The following is a 13,908-nucleotide window of genomic DNA, read 5'->3' as shown; positions in this document are numbered from 1 at the left end:
TGTTTGCTTTTGAGATGGGTTTGTGATATTTTGAATGCAGTGCTTCATTTTGCAAGAGATGTGAGGCATTTTGCATTTTGTGTGAGCAATTCTTGGATTTGTGTTTTAAGTTTTGAAAAAAAAAAAGAGGCAAAGTTTTAAGCAGTTGAAAAAACTGTATTAGTTCCCAAAGTGCCAGTGGATTTCATACTGCCACCTGTTTTGTGAATAGAGCAGGAGATTCCCATCAGACATATTGATTTTGACTTGCATGTATGAAGTGCATATCGTACATACCCCATTTTTGCACCTTTGTTAGTAATGAGATAGCTGGTCATGTGATATCACTATGGCGGTGCTCATGACGGGGGAACCCGCTCCATGTAGAATATAATAGCCTTTTCTTCTAGCTTTTTAGCTTTTCTAAAAGACTGATATTTCTGGAGACCTCATTTCATGTGAATGTACATCATTTTAATGACAGTTTACTGTATGAGGGAAAACTTTTTTATTGGGGGGAAAAAACCCGATTGGTGCACCTTTAAGAGAGTAAAGCGCGTGACGCCCCTCAGAAACGTCTCGGTAAACTTGGAAAAGGGCTTTTCTCATTACCTCGAGGGATTGAGATGGCCATGCCAACGGACTGTATATATAAAGGAGAACAGCATGAACATGCTTATGCTCAGCTGTGGACGGAAAGCGAGCGGACCTGTGAGGTTTCAGTGCAACCTTTACGCAAAGGCGCTCTTCTTTTTAAAGACTCCTGTCTCCTCAAGTGGATTGCTGTATTAGAAAATATTGTTTCTTTTTGCGAAATTAAAATAATTGAGAAAACGTATACCATACACATTTGTTTCTGAATTGACATTGTTAGAGTGCGCAAATTCTGTGTCGTTTAGTATATAAAACACCTGTCTTGGACTTTAAAGACGCTCCCTAGTGATGATTTTATGAACTTTTCCGGAACGTTTTGTTTCCTCAATGTCAGCCCTAAACGCTGTCATGGAATCGTTTGTGTCTTCAGTCACCGAGTCCACCGACATCACCACACCGGACGATCCGTTCACGGGTCCCATCAAGTCTGTTGCGCCCTGGAATTACACTTTCCTCGCCTGTCTGATGTTCATAGTGACTTCACTATCTTTAACAGAGAACTTCACCGTTATGCTCGTGACGTTTAAATACAAACAGTTAAGGAAACCGTTGAATTACATAATTGTTAATTTATCTGTTGCCGATTTTCTAGTTTCACTGACAGGAGGCGTTATAAGTTTTTTAACTAATGCACGAGGCTACTTCTTCCTGGGTGTCTGGGCATGTGTGCTGGAGGGATTCGCTGTCACTTTTTTCGGTGAGTTATTAAATAACTATACCAAGACCTATTCCTTTAAACTAAATAGTGCCTATTTTATGTTACTAATACAATTTATTGTTATTAAATAACTATACCAAGACCTATTCCTTTAAACTAAATAGTGCCTATTTTATGTTACTAATACAATTTATTGTATTTATTCATTTAAATCGGTTTACTTATCCTGTTTGTAGCCTTGTTAGTAGCCACTCGTAGTGAAAAGAAGCTATTCCATTGTTATTAGTAACAAATTGCATATTTAGCATTTGAATTCTATCTATTCCACTTGTTGCTGGTGCCTATTCGAGTTTTATTAATTAAATAGGCTAACGTTGCTAGTGAGTCATTCCACGAAACCGGTACTATTTGAGTCCTTCTGACCTTTTTCAGTGTATTTTATCTATTGGGTCACCAAAATATATTTTTAAAAGCTTTTTGCATTAATTGAAATGTCTCCTTTAATAATGTTTAAAAACATGATATACATTTTATCTTTATATTAGAAATTATTATTATTATTTTTTTTCAGTTGACACCACCTATTTTGTCATGTCCCTCAAGGCCTTCTATGAAAGTGTACTTGGGATATGAATAATAAAATGAGAAACATACATTTTGCCATTCCCATAAAAATCCATCTGTGCTTTTTTGCTGGTAATGTTTTTTTTTCTAAGTAAATTTATGATTATTCATTAAAATCACAATATTTAGTTCCGTACCTCAGTAACCCCTCAACCCCGTTACACAAACCATTCTCCCCCTATAAAAATAATGAACCGATAGTTATGGGACACCATTAATAGGAAGTGACATCATAGAAGTCTTCTGAACAACATTGTGAGCAGACACAGGCAAGTTACCACCTTCTTTAATAATTATGTTTGTTTAAATTGTGTTTGTCAAGCTTAACGACTCAACCCTGTTACATCAATTAAAGATAGAAAACTATTACTTATGAAAATTATCTTTGTTATTTCAACATTATTCATGATTTCTTAATATCATGCATGCCATGTGCTTTCCATTTATTCACTAGATTTAGAGCAGTGGCCAATTTGGGCAAAAAAATCACAACCCCGTCACACCTACATTTTTATTTATTTATTTTTTTTTTAAGTTTATGAAAAAGTAATTTAAAGTTTGTTGAACTCTGTCTGAAATGTTCAGAGCAATCATAAGAATACTGATTTTAGTTCAAATTCTGAAGTTAAGCCTTTGATCAAAAATGATGAGTCATTGCTGTCACAAAAAGTGCCCATTTCAGGCTTTAGTATAGCAAAAGTGTGAGATTTTATGTAACTTTTATATTTGCAATTGCTGAATTAGTGTGAGGGTCATCTGATTAATAGGAAAATGTTGATTTTATCACAAATACATTTTATAATAATATTCAGAGAGCTGCCATAGTGTCCATAAATTAAAATAATGACCAATAATAATAGGGATTTGATGCCTGAGATGGGAAAATATGTTTTTCTGGAAGTTAAATATGTCATTAATGTTGTGGGGTGTTCAGAAAAGTAATACATTTTGGTAAAAAATCTAAAAATGTGTACGTCCAAATCGTACCGGTTTCGTGGAATGACTCTAGTATTATTTCTTATTCACTACTTACCAGAAACTATCCCAATAGTTTTGATAATAACGTGTTATCAGTGCATGTCACTGTTAGGCAAAGGAAAAATTAGCATTAAGGGAAAATTAAAATTTTAGGTCAAATATGGGCAAACCCAAAATGTAATAAAAAAATTTGTCCATATTTGACCCAAACATTGGTTGAAATAACACAGCATTTTTTAAGTGTAAGCATGATTTTTTTTATCTCATAATTCAGACTAATGTAATTATTACTTTTTATCTCATAATTTTTACTTTTTGTTATAATTTCGACTTTTAATGTCATAATTGTGATTTTCCCTTTTGTGATGGAAATGGGCTTCCCTGATTACCTGCAATCAGGCAATCTGGTTTCATTTGAGCTTTAAGGGTTGCCCCCTCCCTGCAGTAAACTTTCATCATAGTTGTTCTTGTCTCCCATTTTTTTTGTGTGTGAAATAATTGCTTTTCTGAAGAGTAGACAGGAATCTTATGATTTCATTTTAACAGTTAAAGATATTCAGAATTTCTATTTTTATCTCTTGTTAAATGTCAACGCAGATACATATGATAGTACTAACACAGCACAGTAAAAATGGGTGTACCTTCTTGCTTTCTAGGGATTGTGGCTCTGTGGTCTTTAGCAATCTTGGCATTCGAGCGTTTTTTTGTGATCTGTCGTCCTCTGAAAAATGTCCGGCTGGGAGGCAAGCATGCAGCTATGGGTCTTGTTTTTGTTTGGACCTTCTCTTTTATCTGGACAATCCCGCCAGTTCTGGGTTGGAGCAGTTACACAGTCAGCAAAATTGGCACTACCTGTGAACCCAACTGGTGAGCTCAAAATACTATTTCACTGAATGTCTCTTCCTTGATTCACTCTGTTTATCCAGTATTTGTTCTTCTAAGACTCTCCCTCACACTTACAGTCTTTCAATCTCTGTCTATGTTTCTCTGTCATGGACATGTATAAACAGAACAACATCCAAAGTAATACAATATAGAGTTATTGATGAATACTGTGCCTTGCGCCTTGCACAAGTGACATCATTTGGAATCAGACAAGGATCTTGAGTCAAGGCCTCTTCCTGTGTGTTATATTATGACAGAAAGAAAAGAAACCACTTATAACCCCAAGGCTCATGCCATGCAGCCATCAGTTGAAAAATTGCTTTTAAGAAACTGGTACAAAACATTTGTGGCTGTGGCTTAGCCTTGGCCTTGGAACACAAACAGTGCAAAACAACTGAATAGGGAATGCACACTGACACGAAGAAGATTAAGGATGGGGAATATTTTTACCATTGTTGGGCATAGTTGCATCCATGTTGGTGTTCACCATTAGAGTAATGTAGTTTCTGCAGTTGAGATCTCTGACAGCAAAGCAGTAAATGTAACTTTTTAAATTCTGGTTTCCATTTATTCCTAGTGATCCAAATTTTTGGCACTGCCTTGAGCTTGCAGTTGGTGCTTAGTACTCAATTGTTCTGTTGCAATGTTTTTTTGGACCAAACAAAGCACTTCACAAAGCACAAAGCACCTGCTCTATTGTTAAAGATTTGTGCACAACTGATTACCTAAGCATTCTTATCCACACTCATTTTTGTGCTCAAAGTACCTGCTAGATGTCATGTAGGTAAGATTGAGGAGGTCTAAAGTCTGTTTTTCTCCTTCAAGGTACTCAACTGATTACTATGACCACACTTACATCATCACCTTTTTCACTACATGTTTTATCCTTCCTCTTGGCGTGATCATTATCTCCTATGGCAAACTTATGCAGAAGCTCAGAAAGGTTGGTCGTATACTTTTATCTTGATTTTCATTACTTGCTTCATAGCAAAATAAACTAGCAAAAAAAAAGAACCTTTTGAGATTCTGTTTGGTTGTGTATTGTAATTAACATTTGATTTTAACTTACTCTTGGACTGTAATTAACCTGTAATTAACTTTATTATGTCTAATAGGTATCGAACACTCATGGAAGGCTGGGTAATGCGCGTAAGCCTGACCGAGAGGTGGCGAGGATGGTCATTGTAATGATAGTTGCGTTCATGGTTGGATGGACGCCTTATGCCGCATTTTCAATTATTGTCACAGCGTGTCCCACAATTCATATTGATCCTCGCCTGGGCTCAATACCAGCTTTCTTCTCAAAGACTGCAGCTGTATACAATCCCATCATCTATGTCTTCATGAATAAGCAGGTACATCTTTGCCATTTGTCTTCCTTATCTGGCATTTTCAGATCACCTACACATCTTATAAAAAAAAATACTTCTGTGTTTGGGGTGCCGTGCTGAGAAAAAAAACTGATAAGAGGATTTTATATTTTATATATTAAGAATCGATTTCTGGTGTTTTATGCCATCAATCAATGAAAGACAGAAAAGCAAGGGAGAGCAAAGACAATGAATCTTATAATAATCCAATAATTCTTGCACTATGGGAATGTTTTGGTTTATGATTATTATAGCTATGCTGTTAAAATTCAGTATTCTTTACAATAAAAGTCATAGAATGAGCATGAGGTCTGAACTGCTAAACTTTTTCCCCTCCATTATATGTCAGGGAGAAATGACAGATATCTGATGCTCTTTACTCTTGACAGTTTTGGTTGAGGAGATTCATTTTTTTCTTACTTCAAAAATATATTAAATATTTAATGTTCAAATCCACAGAGGTAGAGTCTATGAATACCCAATGAAAAGATGTATCATGTCTCTAAAGTTATATTATAAGTTATAAGGAAATGTTTGGGTGCCTTTAGCTTTCCTAAGGGGAAGTCTTAGGTCTTACACTGCGAGAAGCTTTAATTGTTTTGTCGTCCTGGACAAACAATGGTTTAAACCTCTGAATATTTCCAATTTAATGATATTCTGCATTCTCAGAGGAGTCATGCGTAATAAGCGATACAGTCTGCACTGTTGCTCCATGATATCGCATTCTTTTTTTGGAACATGCTCCACATACATTAAGCTGTAGAGGGAAATTTCTCCTCAGTGTCTTTGTAGTGTGTCGTTTGATGTAAAGGGTGAAGCAATGATCTTTTGCAGTCATGTGACTCTGATGACCACCCCTAGGATGTGGGTCCCAGGTGGTTTGGAGCGGAGGCTGCTGGACCCCTTAAGCTGTGCACATCTTCCAGAACTAACCAAGTTCCTTCCCAGCTGTTCCCAGAATAAATTCAGGGCAAGGGTCACAGCCAGGGTCACAAATTTCTCTGATGTGAGAGAGATAGACAGACTACATTATAAAGAGACGAGAACAAACACTTGAGAGTGAGAATAGGAACAGTTTCTTTAACCATATAGCATTGGTAATCCTACATTGTATTTGGATATCACAAGAGCCCTTGAGTATATGGAGAATCCAACAAAAATGAACATGTGATCTATGGACTATGTATATGGGCTGTGTTTTAGTGAAGTTTGCTGTTATTTTGCGGAATCAGTGAGAATGCAAAGTTTACTGTCAGTCTGTCTTTTCTGAAATGGAATATATATTGATTTGATAGATCTGAAATAGAACATATACTGCTAGATTTAATTGTCTTTTTTCAATTGTTCTGGTAACTGATATACGGCTACATTTTTTGTTTATGCTACCTTGAACTAACAATAAACATTTATTTCAGCATTTATTAATCTTTTAATGTTAATTTATGAATATACTGCTGTTTTTTATTTGTTCATAACACAATGTTCATTTATGTTAAAAAAAAATTGATGTTAAAAGTGGCTATATGTAGAATTAATGCTGTTGAAGTATTGCTCTTTTTAAATTTCAAATTAGTTAACTAATTTGAACAAAATGAACCTTATTGTAAAGTGTTATCATTTGCTTAATCTAACATTTTAACAGCTTATGTTGTTGTATAATCAGTTAACGTTTTCTATGACTTTCCATTTCAGATCAGCGCAGTTTGTCTTAGTATGTTCAGTCTGAATTATTCTGTAAATGTATCCTCACTATAGTGTCTCTCTGCATTACAAATTTGGCATAGAGAGAGTATATGGTATTATAATTACCCAGGATACCTCATTTTCATCCAGTCCAACCAAAACCTTGAGGAAATGAATATATTTGCTTCTCATGACCTTATCTGCTTTAATTAAGGCCAAAATGTCCTTGTTTTTACATAGAATACATCTTGCTTAATGACCTTTTCCTAGTTTTAATGCAGAGGTTGTGCAAAACCGCTGAAAACAAATCTCTATATTGTGTCACAGAGACAGGAAACATTAATGAAAGCTTTTCTTTTGTGTCTTGAGTTCATAACGGGCATAATTAATAGCAAAATTACAATCACATTTGATTTTATATGTGTGGGAGGGTGACTTCCTTTGATAGCGCTTTAGGAAGCTCAGTAGAACTACCATGATCCTTATAAATGTTCAATCTAATGCTTTTTCTCTTAGTTCAGGAAGTGTCTGATCCAAATGTTTGGAGGAAATGTCACCAGTCTGGATTCCACCCATGTGAACCAGACATCAGACAAAGGGGCCATCACTGCCACAGCAGATAGTCAACTTGGAGAGATGTCCACCATTGCTGCTCGTGTGCCCATGTCCATTTGCAACATGGAGAAGAGTGAGGATGAAGAAGAGGAGCCGGAGCAGAGTGGGAATGGAGGTCCAAAGCAGCTCCCTTTATCGGATAGTCGACTATGTCCTTTGTAGAGAAGGATTAGTATGATTAAATAATGTACATCTTTATAGTTTCCATCCAGTAGTCTAACCTGTTGTCTAACTAAAGCATAAATCCTGCAGTCATTACCTCTATTGTAATGCCATATGTTAGAATGTATGGTTTGTGTTTTCATTATGTTCTTTGTTGTTGTTCGTATTTCTTTATGTTGTGGCAATTTGCAGTCTTGGCATATCTGTTCTTGATAGTATCACATTATTACCTAACATGAAGAAGGCAAGCAATACATTTCTGTACAGTCCTCTGAGCAAAAGCTATTTGTTTTTCGGATCTGTGCATACTCTTCTCTCACTATATTGCTGATTGCACATTAGTATCAGTGCAGATGTAGTGTTTTTTTTTTAATGGCAATTGTAACGAAAGGCCAAAATATTGCAATAACTTTCAGTTTCAGAGTTGCTAAAGTAGATTTTATATTAAAATTAAGACTGTATTGACTCACTTAATAATCATTAATAGTTGACTTAAAGATTTTAGTTCAAAAATCAGAAGATAATGTGATAGGTTGAACAATACAAATATGCTGCAGATGCTTCAATGTAGTGATAAAAAGTGCAAGACATGGCGCTGGAGCATTGTAAAAAAAAAAAAAAAAAAAAAAAAAGGAAGAAGTGCAGCACAAAACGCAGGGGTCTCAGCACTTTTATGAGACAAGCTCCAGCAAAAAAACTGGAATTAACATAAATAGCCGTAAAGGAGATTTAAAATCTGCTGTTTTTGAAAATCTATTCTGCCGATACAACTGTTGCTGCTCTCCCTGGTACAGGGGTGTCCAATCCTGCTCCTGGAGGGCCACTATCCTGCAAAGTTTAGCTCCAACCCCAGTTAAACACATCTGGACCAACTAATCAAGGTCTAACTAGAAATACTAGAAACTTCCAGGCAGGTGTGTTGAGGCAACTCTGCAGGAACGTGGCCCTTCAGGAGCAGGCTTGGACACCCCTGGTCTAGTGCATGTTTACATAAAAACCCAATTAAAAATAAGTGTATACACCTCAGCATCTAATATACTGCTGTAATAGATATCATAATTAATTTAGTAAACTAACAAGTTAGACATGACTGGTTTGGCAGCGTATCTGTAGTAATAAACCATGCAATTAATGTCCCTCATCTCAAGGAAATGAGATCCTTGTCTGCTGTTTGCAATCTTGTTTTGAGAGGTTTAATGAAGAAAGAATGTTTATTATAAATTGTATTTATATAGTAGCCTATACTGTATACTTTGATATATGAGTGCTTGTGAGTTTGAGTGAACAGTCTGAATGTCTTATTAGTTCATAATGTTTGATGTTTCCTCAGTTTCTGTCCAAAGTAAAAAAAAAAAAATATTGATATTGCTGTTTGTGGCATGCCAATGAATGTTTTACTTATGTATTTATCAATGTCATGGATTATAATAATCATGTTTCTTATTTTTAAAACATGCCAGCGTTGTAGAACTTATACACATTGTAGCACATAATAAAACAACCTGCAATAACTTTCCAGAATGGTCTGATGATAGTTCAACATGGACGCACATTGTGAATCCTAATATCAAAATAGTACATTGCAAATCCAGTGTTTATTACATCACACAGAGAACCTGAAATAACACAGAATCTGAACTGAGATATGAGGTTCCCTTAAGCCCAGAAGCACTCTTTCAGCATTGGCAAATGAAAACATCTGAATTCAATTTGTCCTGGCTATGGTTTGTTACACCTTAGCGAGAGGCACCAAGAATCAGAGTAGAAAAGAGGAATATCAACAGAGGGCCACCATGCCTGATCTTACTCAAAGTGAAAAGTCAGAGGAGGTAAACATTTTCAAGGCTTTTTGCATCTTGAATATTTTTCACATGGCCATGGCCATGTTCCAAAAGGTGGTTTTTACAGCAATGCTATAGAAGAACTATTTTTGGTTCACCATAGAACCTTTCAGTGAACAGTTCTTAAAATAACTTATAATATATTTTTTTCTTAGTGTGAAGAACATTAAAAAAACATTTTCCACAATAAAGAACTAGAAAGGTTCTATGGATATTAAAGGTTCTTCATGGAACCATCAATGCCAATAAAGATCCTTTATTTTTAAGAGTGTATGTTAACTATATCGGCAACAAAGACTGTTTTCAGTCTTTGAGCTTATATGGTAAAATAAGGCAGGTGTTTTAAAAGAGTTGATTTAAACTAAATTGAATAAATGTATAACAGCCTCAATGCTTTCAAATTCAATTTAATGGTGGATACTACATCATATAGCAGATGAAAGTGGCACTTCAGCAAAGATGTGCATTCAACAAATGTGTGTTACCTTCTCCTGAAACATTTGCAGTCATTCCAAGGCATTCAATTGGACTTATGAATTCCACATATTATACCTACAATTCTGTGCGATCAATGACAATTACAAAAGCATCAAGAATAAAGTAGATGGGTTTAAAGGATGGCTTTTTTTAGTGCTTTTGAGTCTCAATGTGTAACAGTAATATAATCATTAAAAAAGCTCACGCTGTGTGAATAAATCATGCCCCATAGCATATATATTTTATACTTGACATATACATTCTGGACATGCATGTCAGTATCCTCAGGGGACCTAACAAGTCGTGTGTTTTTTTTTTTTTTTTTGTGCCTGTGTGTGTGTATGCGTGTGTTAAACATTAATTCAAACAGACAGAATATGTACAATGATATCCACCTAGTTTTTTTTTTTTTTTTTTTGTGCAATAACGAGCACTGTGCATTTTTTTTCATTGTTACTGCAGATTCTCATTACAGCTTTACAAGCATGAAATTATTCTTTAATTGCTTTCATTGTTTGCAATGAAATCTTTCCTTGGTCACAGTTGACTGATGACCCACTGATGTTCATCTCTTTGCCACAATATCATGAAAATCACATAAATGTGAATGTTGGAAACTGTACATATATGATTTGTTATGCATCCCTCTTAAAAAAAAAAAAAAAAAAAAAAAATCTTTGTTCACCTTTTTTTATATTATTTCTTGCTTGGAATTTCATTTTTGTCCATCTTTTGTCTGTTAATTTTCAGAGCCTGTATTTTTCTGTGAAGGCCTCAGATTGGTATGAATTTCAGGATTGCTTGCTATAGAAACGTGCTGCCTGAGGTATTCTGCAATTACAGTTCATCAGACATGCTGAACTTTTTGGCGGGGCACTACTAATAGGAAATCTCCAAAGCAATGTGATAAGAACAGGCTTAGCTTGGTCATGAGGCTACAAACACAAACAGCAATGAGGTGACCATAGGGCTTACTTGAAGTGAATTAGCCTAATTTCTGCAGTTTTCTCTTTAATTAGATGCTAGTGGGATGTCATGTATGTGTATTTTTCCATGCCATCTTTCTTTTTGCTCCATTTACACATAAAATGCATATTGGTTAATTGGTAAATTCTCAGTAAAAGCATAATAGCATTTTCAAGCCTTCAGGGATTCTGGAATTGATTTTGAGACTTGCAAAAATTATAAATGTTTGTTAGAAGAAAATCTTAGAAGAAAATGTTCTATATAGAACCTTAAAAGGTTCTTTCAGGTGCTTCATATATAGAACCTTTTGGGGGCTCCCATTATGGGATCATTTTATGGATTTAGATGTAATTTTGTTGTGTTTCATTTTTTTTTATTTTGATACAATTTTATGAATTAAACAGCTCATAAACATATTTTATCACTAGAAAAAATTAAACAGCCCATTAAACATGAAAGTATTATGCAATCATAAAATATTTCTCATTTTATAAAACTTTTTTGGCATAAAGTATTCTTTAAAATTGAGCCAATAACCCTAGGGTCCTATGTGGTAACCTTTTTTTCAAAGAGTGTGACAGCATTTAACTTGAGACTTAATCTATGCTTAACTGTTTTGCCCAATGAGTAATTTTATGGCAATTCAGCTCTTAATGCAGAACAAACTGATATTTAAAACTAAACCTTGGATTATTTTTCTCTTTATAGTAGTCCAAGAACATCGTGTATGCACAGAAACAGCCCTTGGGGTCCCCATCCGAGGAAAAGCACATCTGTCTTATATAAACACACTTTTAAATCTGTGCAGGAATGTAAGATATGAGGTAAAATCAAACTTCAAATGTTCATAGCCATATTCATGGTGATTCCAATCCACAAAAAAAGAAAGAAAAAAACCAGCAGCAATATAAGCCAAACTTAATATTCCCAAAATATTTGGCTGCATGTGCACTTAAATTAGTTTACAATTAAAAGTGATTTATAAACAAAATGGGATCTTTAAAATAAATACATAAATAAATAAAATGCTTACTCAGAACAAAAACAATTCCCAGTCCAATGTGCATATTAATGAACAATATAACAGTATACTAAAGTTCTCTCTGAGGTAATTTTTTTACTACAATCAAAATTGAGACCCAAGCTGTCACCAGTCATGTTTGTATGGTGTGATGCGAGAAATTTAAAAGAAGCACTGAGTTCAGTGAGGCAGATGAGCGGACTGATGTACAGCATTGCCATAGATTGACCAATCAGAGCATCTAGGTTACGTATGTAACCCCAGTTCCTTTAGAAGGGGAATGAGACACTGCGTCATCAGTCGAAGCTATGGGAATGTTTGTTTGAACCGGTGTCTGAAGCACGTGTGAATACACGCCAATCTTTATTGGCTATTGCAGTCAGGTGACGTCACAAGCACATCGGCTGATATAAAAGGGCACCTAAGACGTCATGAGCTTTAAAAGTCTGAAGGAAGACATATAGGCATGCCGGAAGTATGGCAACGCGACACACTGTCTCGTTCCCTTTCTCAGGGAACCGTGTGTTACATACGTAACCTAGACATTCCCTTTCAAAGTGGAACTCTACGCTGCATTGTCAGTTGATGCTATGGAAACAACAATACCCACTGTTCCATACTGAACAAATGCCCACTGTGCTGTGAATTCCCTATAGTGAACTAAACCGTAGCCAGAACATTGCCATACAATGCACCTAGTGACCAAGAGCTTTAGTGCCTGTGGTTCGAGGTCCACAGCTCAATACCCTTAATACTTACCTGTATAACTGTCCCGGGGCAGAGCAAGTTAGGGAAGCTGCAGTTCCTGCGCTGCTGTCCTGACTATTGACTATCCAAATCCTTGGCCTTGCTCTAAGGGGCAACCTCACCAAAGGGAGTTCAAAACATCCCATCCAAATGACTGGGGAGAGGCTTCAGGAGAGAGCTATGCTCCCTCAACTGCCGCTCTGTCTAAGGAAAACATCCGCAAAGTGTTTTTGGGAAGTCTGGTCAGAGAGTACTGAGAATGGAGTGCCTAAAGCAGCTTCCACATTCTTCTACTCTCTATCACCGACCACTGACCACCCTACTGACAGCCAACCTCCACCATTCAGCGGGATCTATGAGTCATGATCAACTGCGAACCCCACGATCTTGGCAGCAGCGGGACCCGAGCAGTGGGATGCAGACGCCTGGCTCCCATCCCCCATAAAGAGAGCCAGGTGGGAGCGAAGCTTCCTCACTGTGAAGTGATCACAGGGCTGACCCTGACCCTCAAGGGCTGACTGAGCGTGCTCCACTCCTAAACAAATGACACACAAATCATGTGTCATTTGGTGTGATATATCTCACACAAGGCGCAACACATCTCCTAAATCTGCAGCCATAGTTGAATTATTTTCTAATTGCTTCATGAAGATAAAGAAGCTGATGACGTCTTCTCTAGGTGCCCTTTTATAGTCAGCCGGCGTGCCTGTGCTGTCACTTGACTACAGTTGCCAAACAAGACTGGCATAGCGTCTATTGACAATGCAGAGTAGTTTGCTATTGCTGTGATGTCATGTGAGTGACAGGTTGTCCCGCCCTCACGCCAGTAAACACAGAAGAGATGTCACTGCAGGAGGGAGGGTAAGTTATTTTGATTAAAGATTATGAGGGCACATGAATTAAAAAATAATAATAATTATGTGCACGGATAAATCATTTATAACAAATACTTCAATATCCCATAAAATATAAGAATTGTCAATTTTGATTTTGTGGTGACTTTAATAGAAACCTCTATTAAACGTTAAACGTTAATCCATTATTATTTGCTAATATTGCAATTGTTTGACATTGTTTCAGACCATTCCATGTTTTGACAGGTTTCGTTGGAACTTTAGATGTTAAAGAGAGGATAGATGGGTTGGATTATGGTTTTTGCTTGAAGTGGAAAGCTTCCACATAGTCTAATGAACATATACACACTCTCTCGGATAAGGATTCAAAGTCCACCAGAGAACAATGACTAGT

The 13,908-nt window shown here is 36.2% G+C and overlaps 1 protein-coding gene across 1 annotated transcript; it reads left to right on the top strand.

Moving 5' to 3' along the window:
- The first annotated feature begins 678 nt into the window (after positions 1-678).
- On the top strand, positions 679-9,124 carry valopb (vertebrate ancient long opsin b). The gene is made up of 5 exons (XM_051913905.1): positions 679-1,330; positions 3,550-3,760; positions 4,604-4,721; positions 4,894-5,133; positions 7,348-9,124. Exons 1-5 carry the CDS (start codon positions 961-963, stop codon positions 7,606-7,608), a joined length of 1,200 nt encoding a protein of 399 aa, XP_051769865.1. The 5' UTR covers positions 679-960; the 3' UTR covers positions 7,609-9,124.
- Positions 9,125-13,908: the final 4,784 nt, after the last annotated feature.

Source organism: Ctenopharyngodon idella, chromosome 12, assembly GCF_019924925.1.
Source record: "Ctenopharyngodon idella isolate HZGC_01 chromosome 12, HZGC01, whole genome shotgun sequence".
Classification (NCBI taxonomy): domain Eukaryota; kingdom Metazoa; phylum Chordata; class Actinopteri; order Cypriniformes; family Xenocyprididae; genus Ctenopharyngodon; species Ctenopharyngodon idella.
This window is presented reverse-complemented; position numbering and strand designations above follow the sequence as displayed.

What these genes read in the sequence shown, in the direction of transcription:
- valopb (XM_051913905.1), top strand. Translation starts at nt 961, where the DNA reads ATGTCAGCCCTAAACGCTGTCATGGAATCGTTTGTGTCTTCAGTCACC. An exon ending in ACTACCTGTGAACCCAACTG is followed by an intron (nt 3,761 to 4,603) that starts GTGAGCTCAAAA and finishes TTCTCCTTCAAG; the next exon opens with GTACTCAACTGATTACTATG. An exon ending in TTATGCAGAAGCTCAGAAAG is followed by an intron (nt 4,722 to 4,893) that starts GTTGGTCGTATA and finishes TATGTCTAATAG; the next exon opens with GTATCGAACACTCATGGAAG.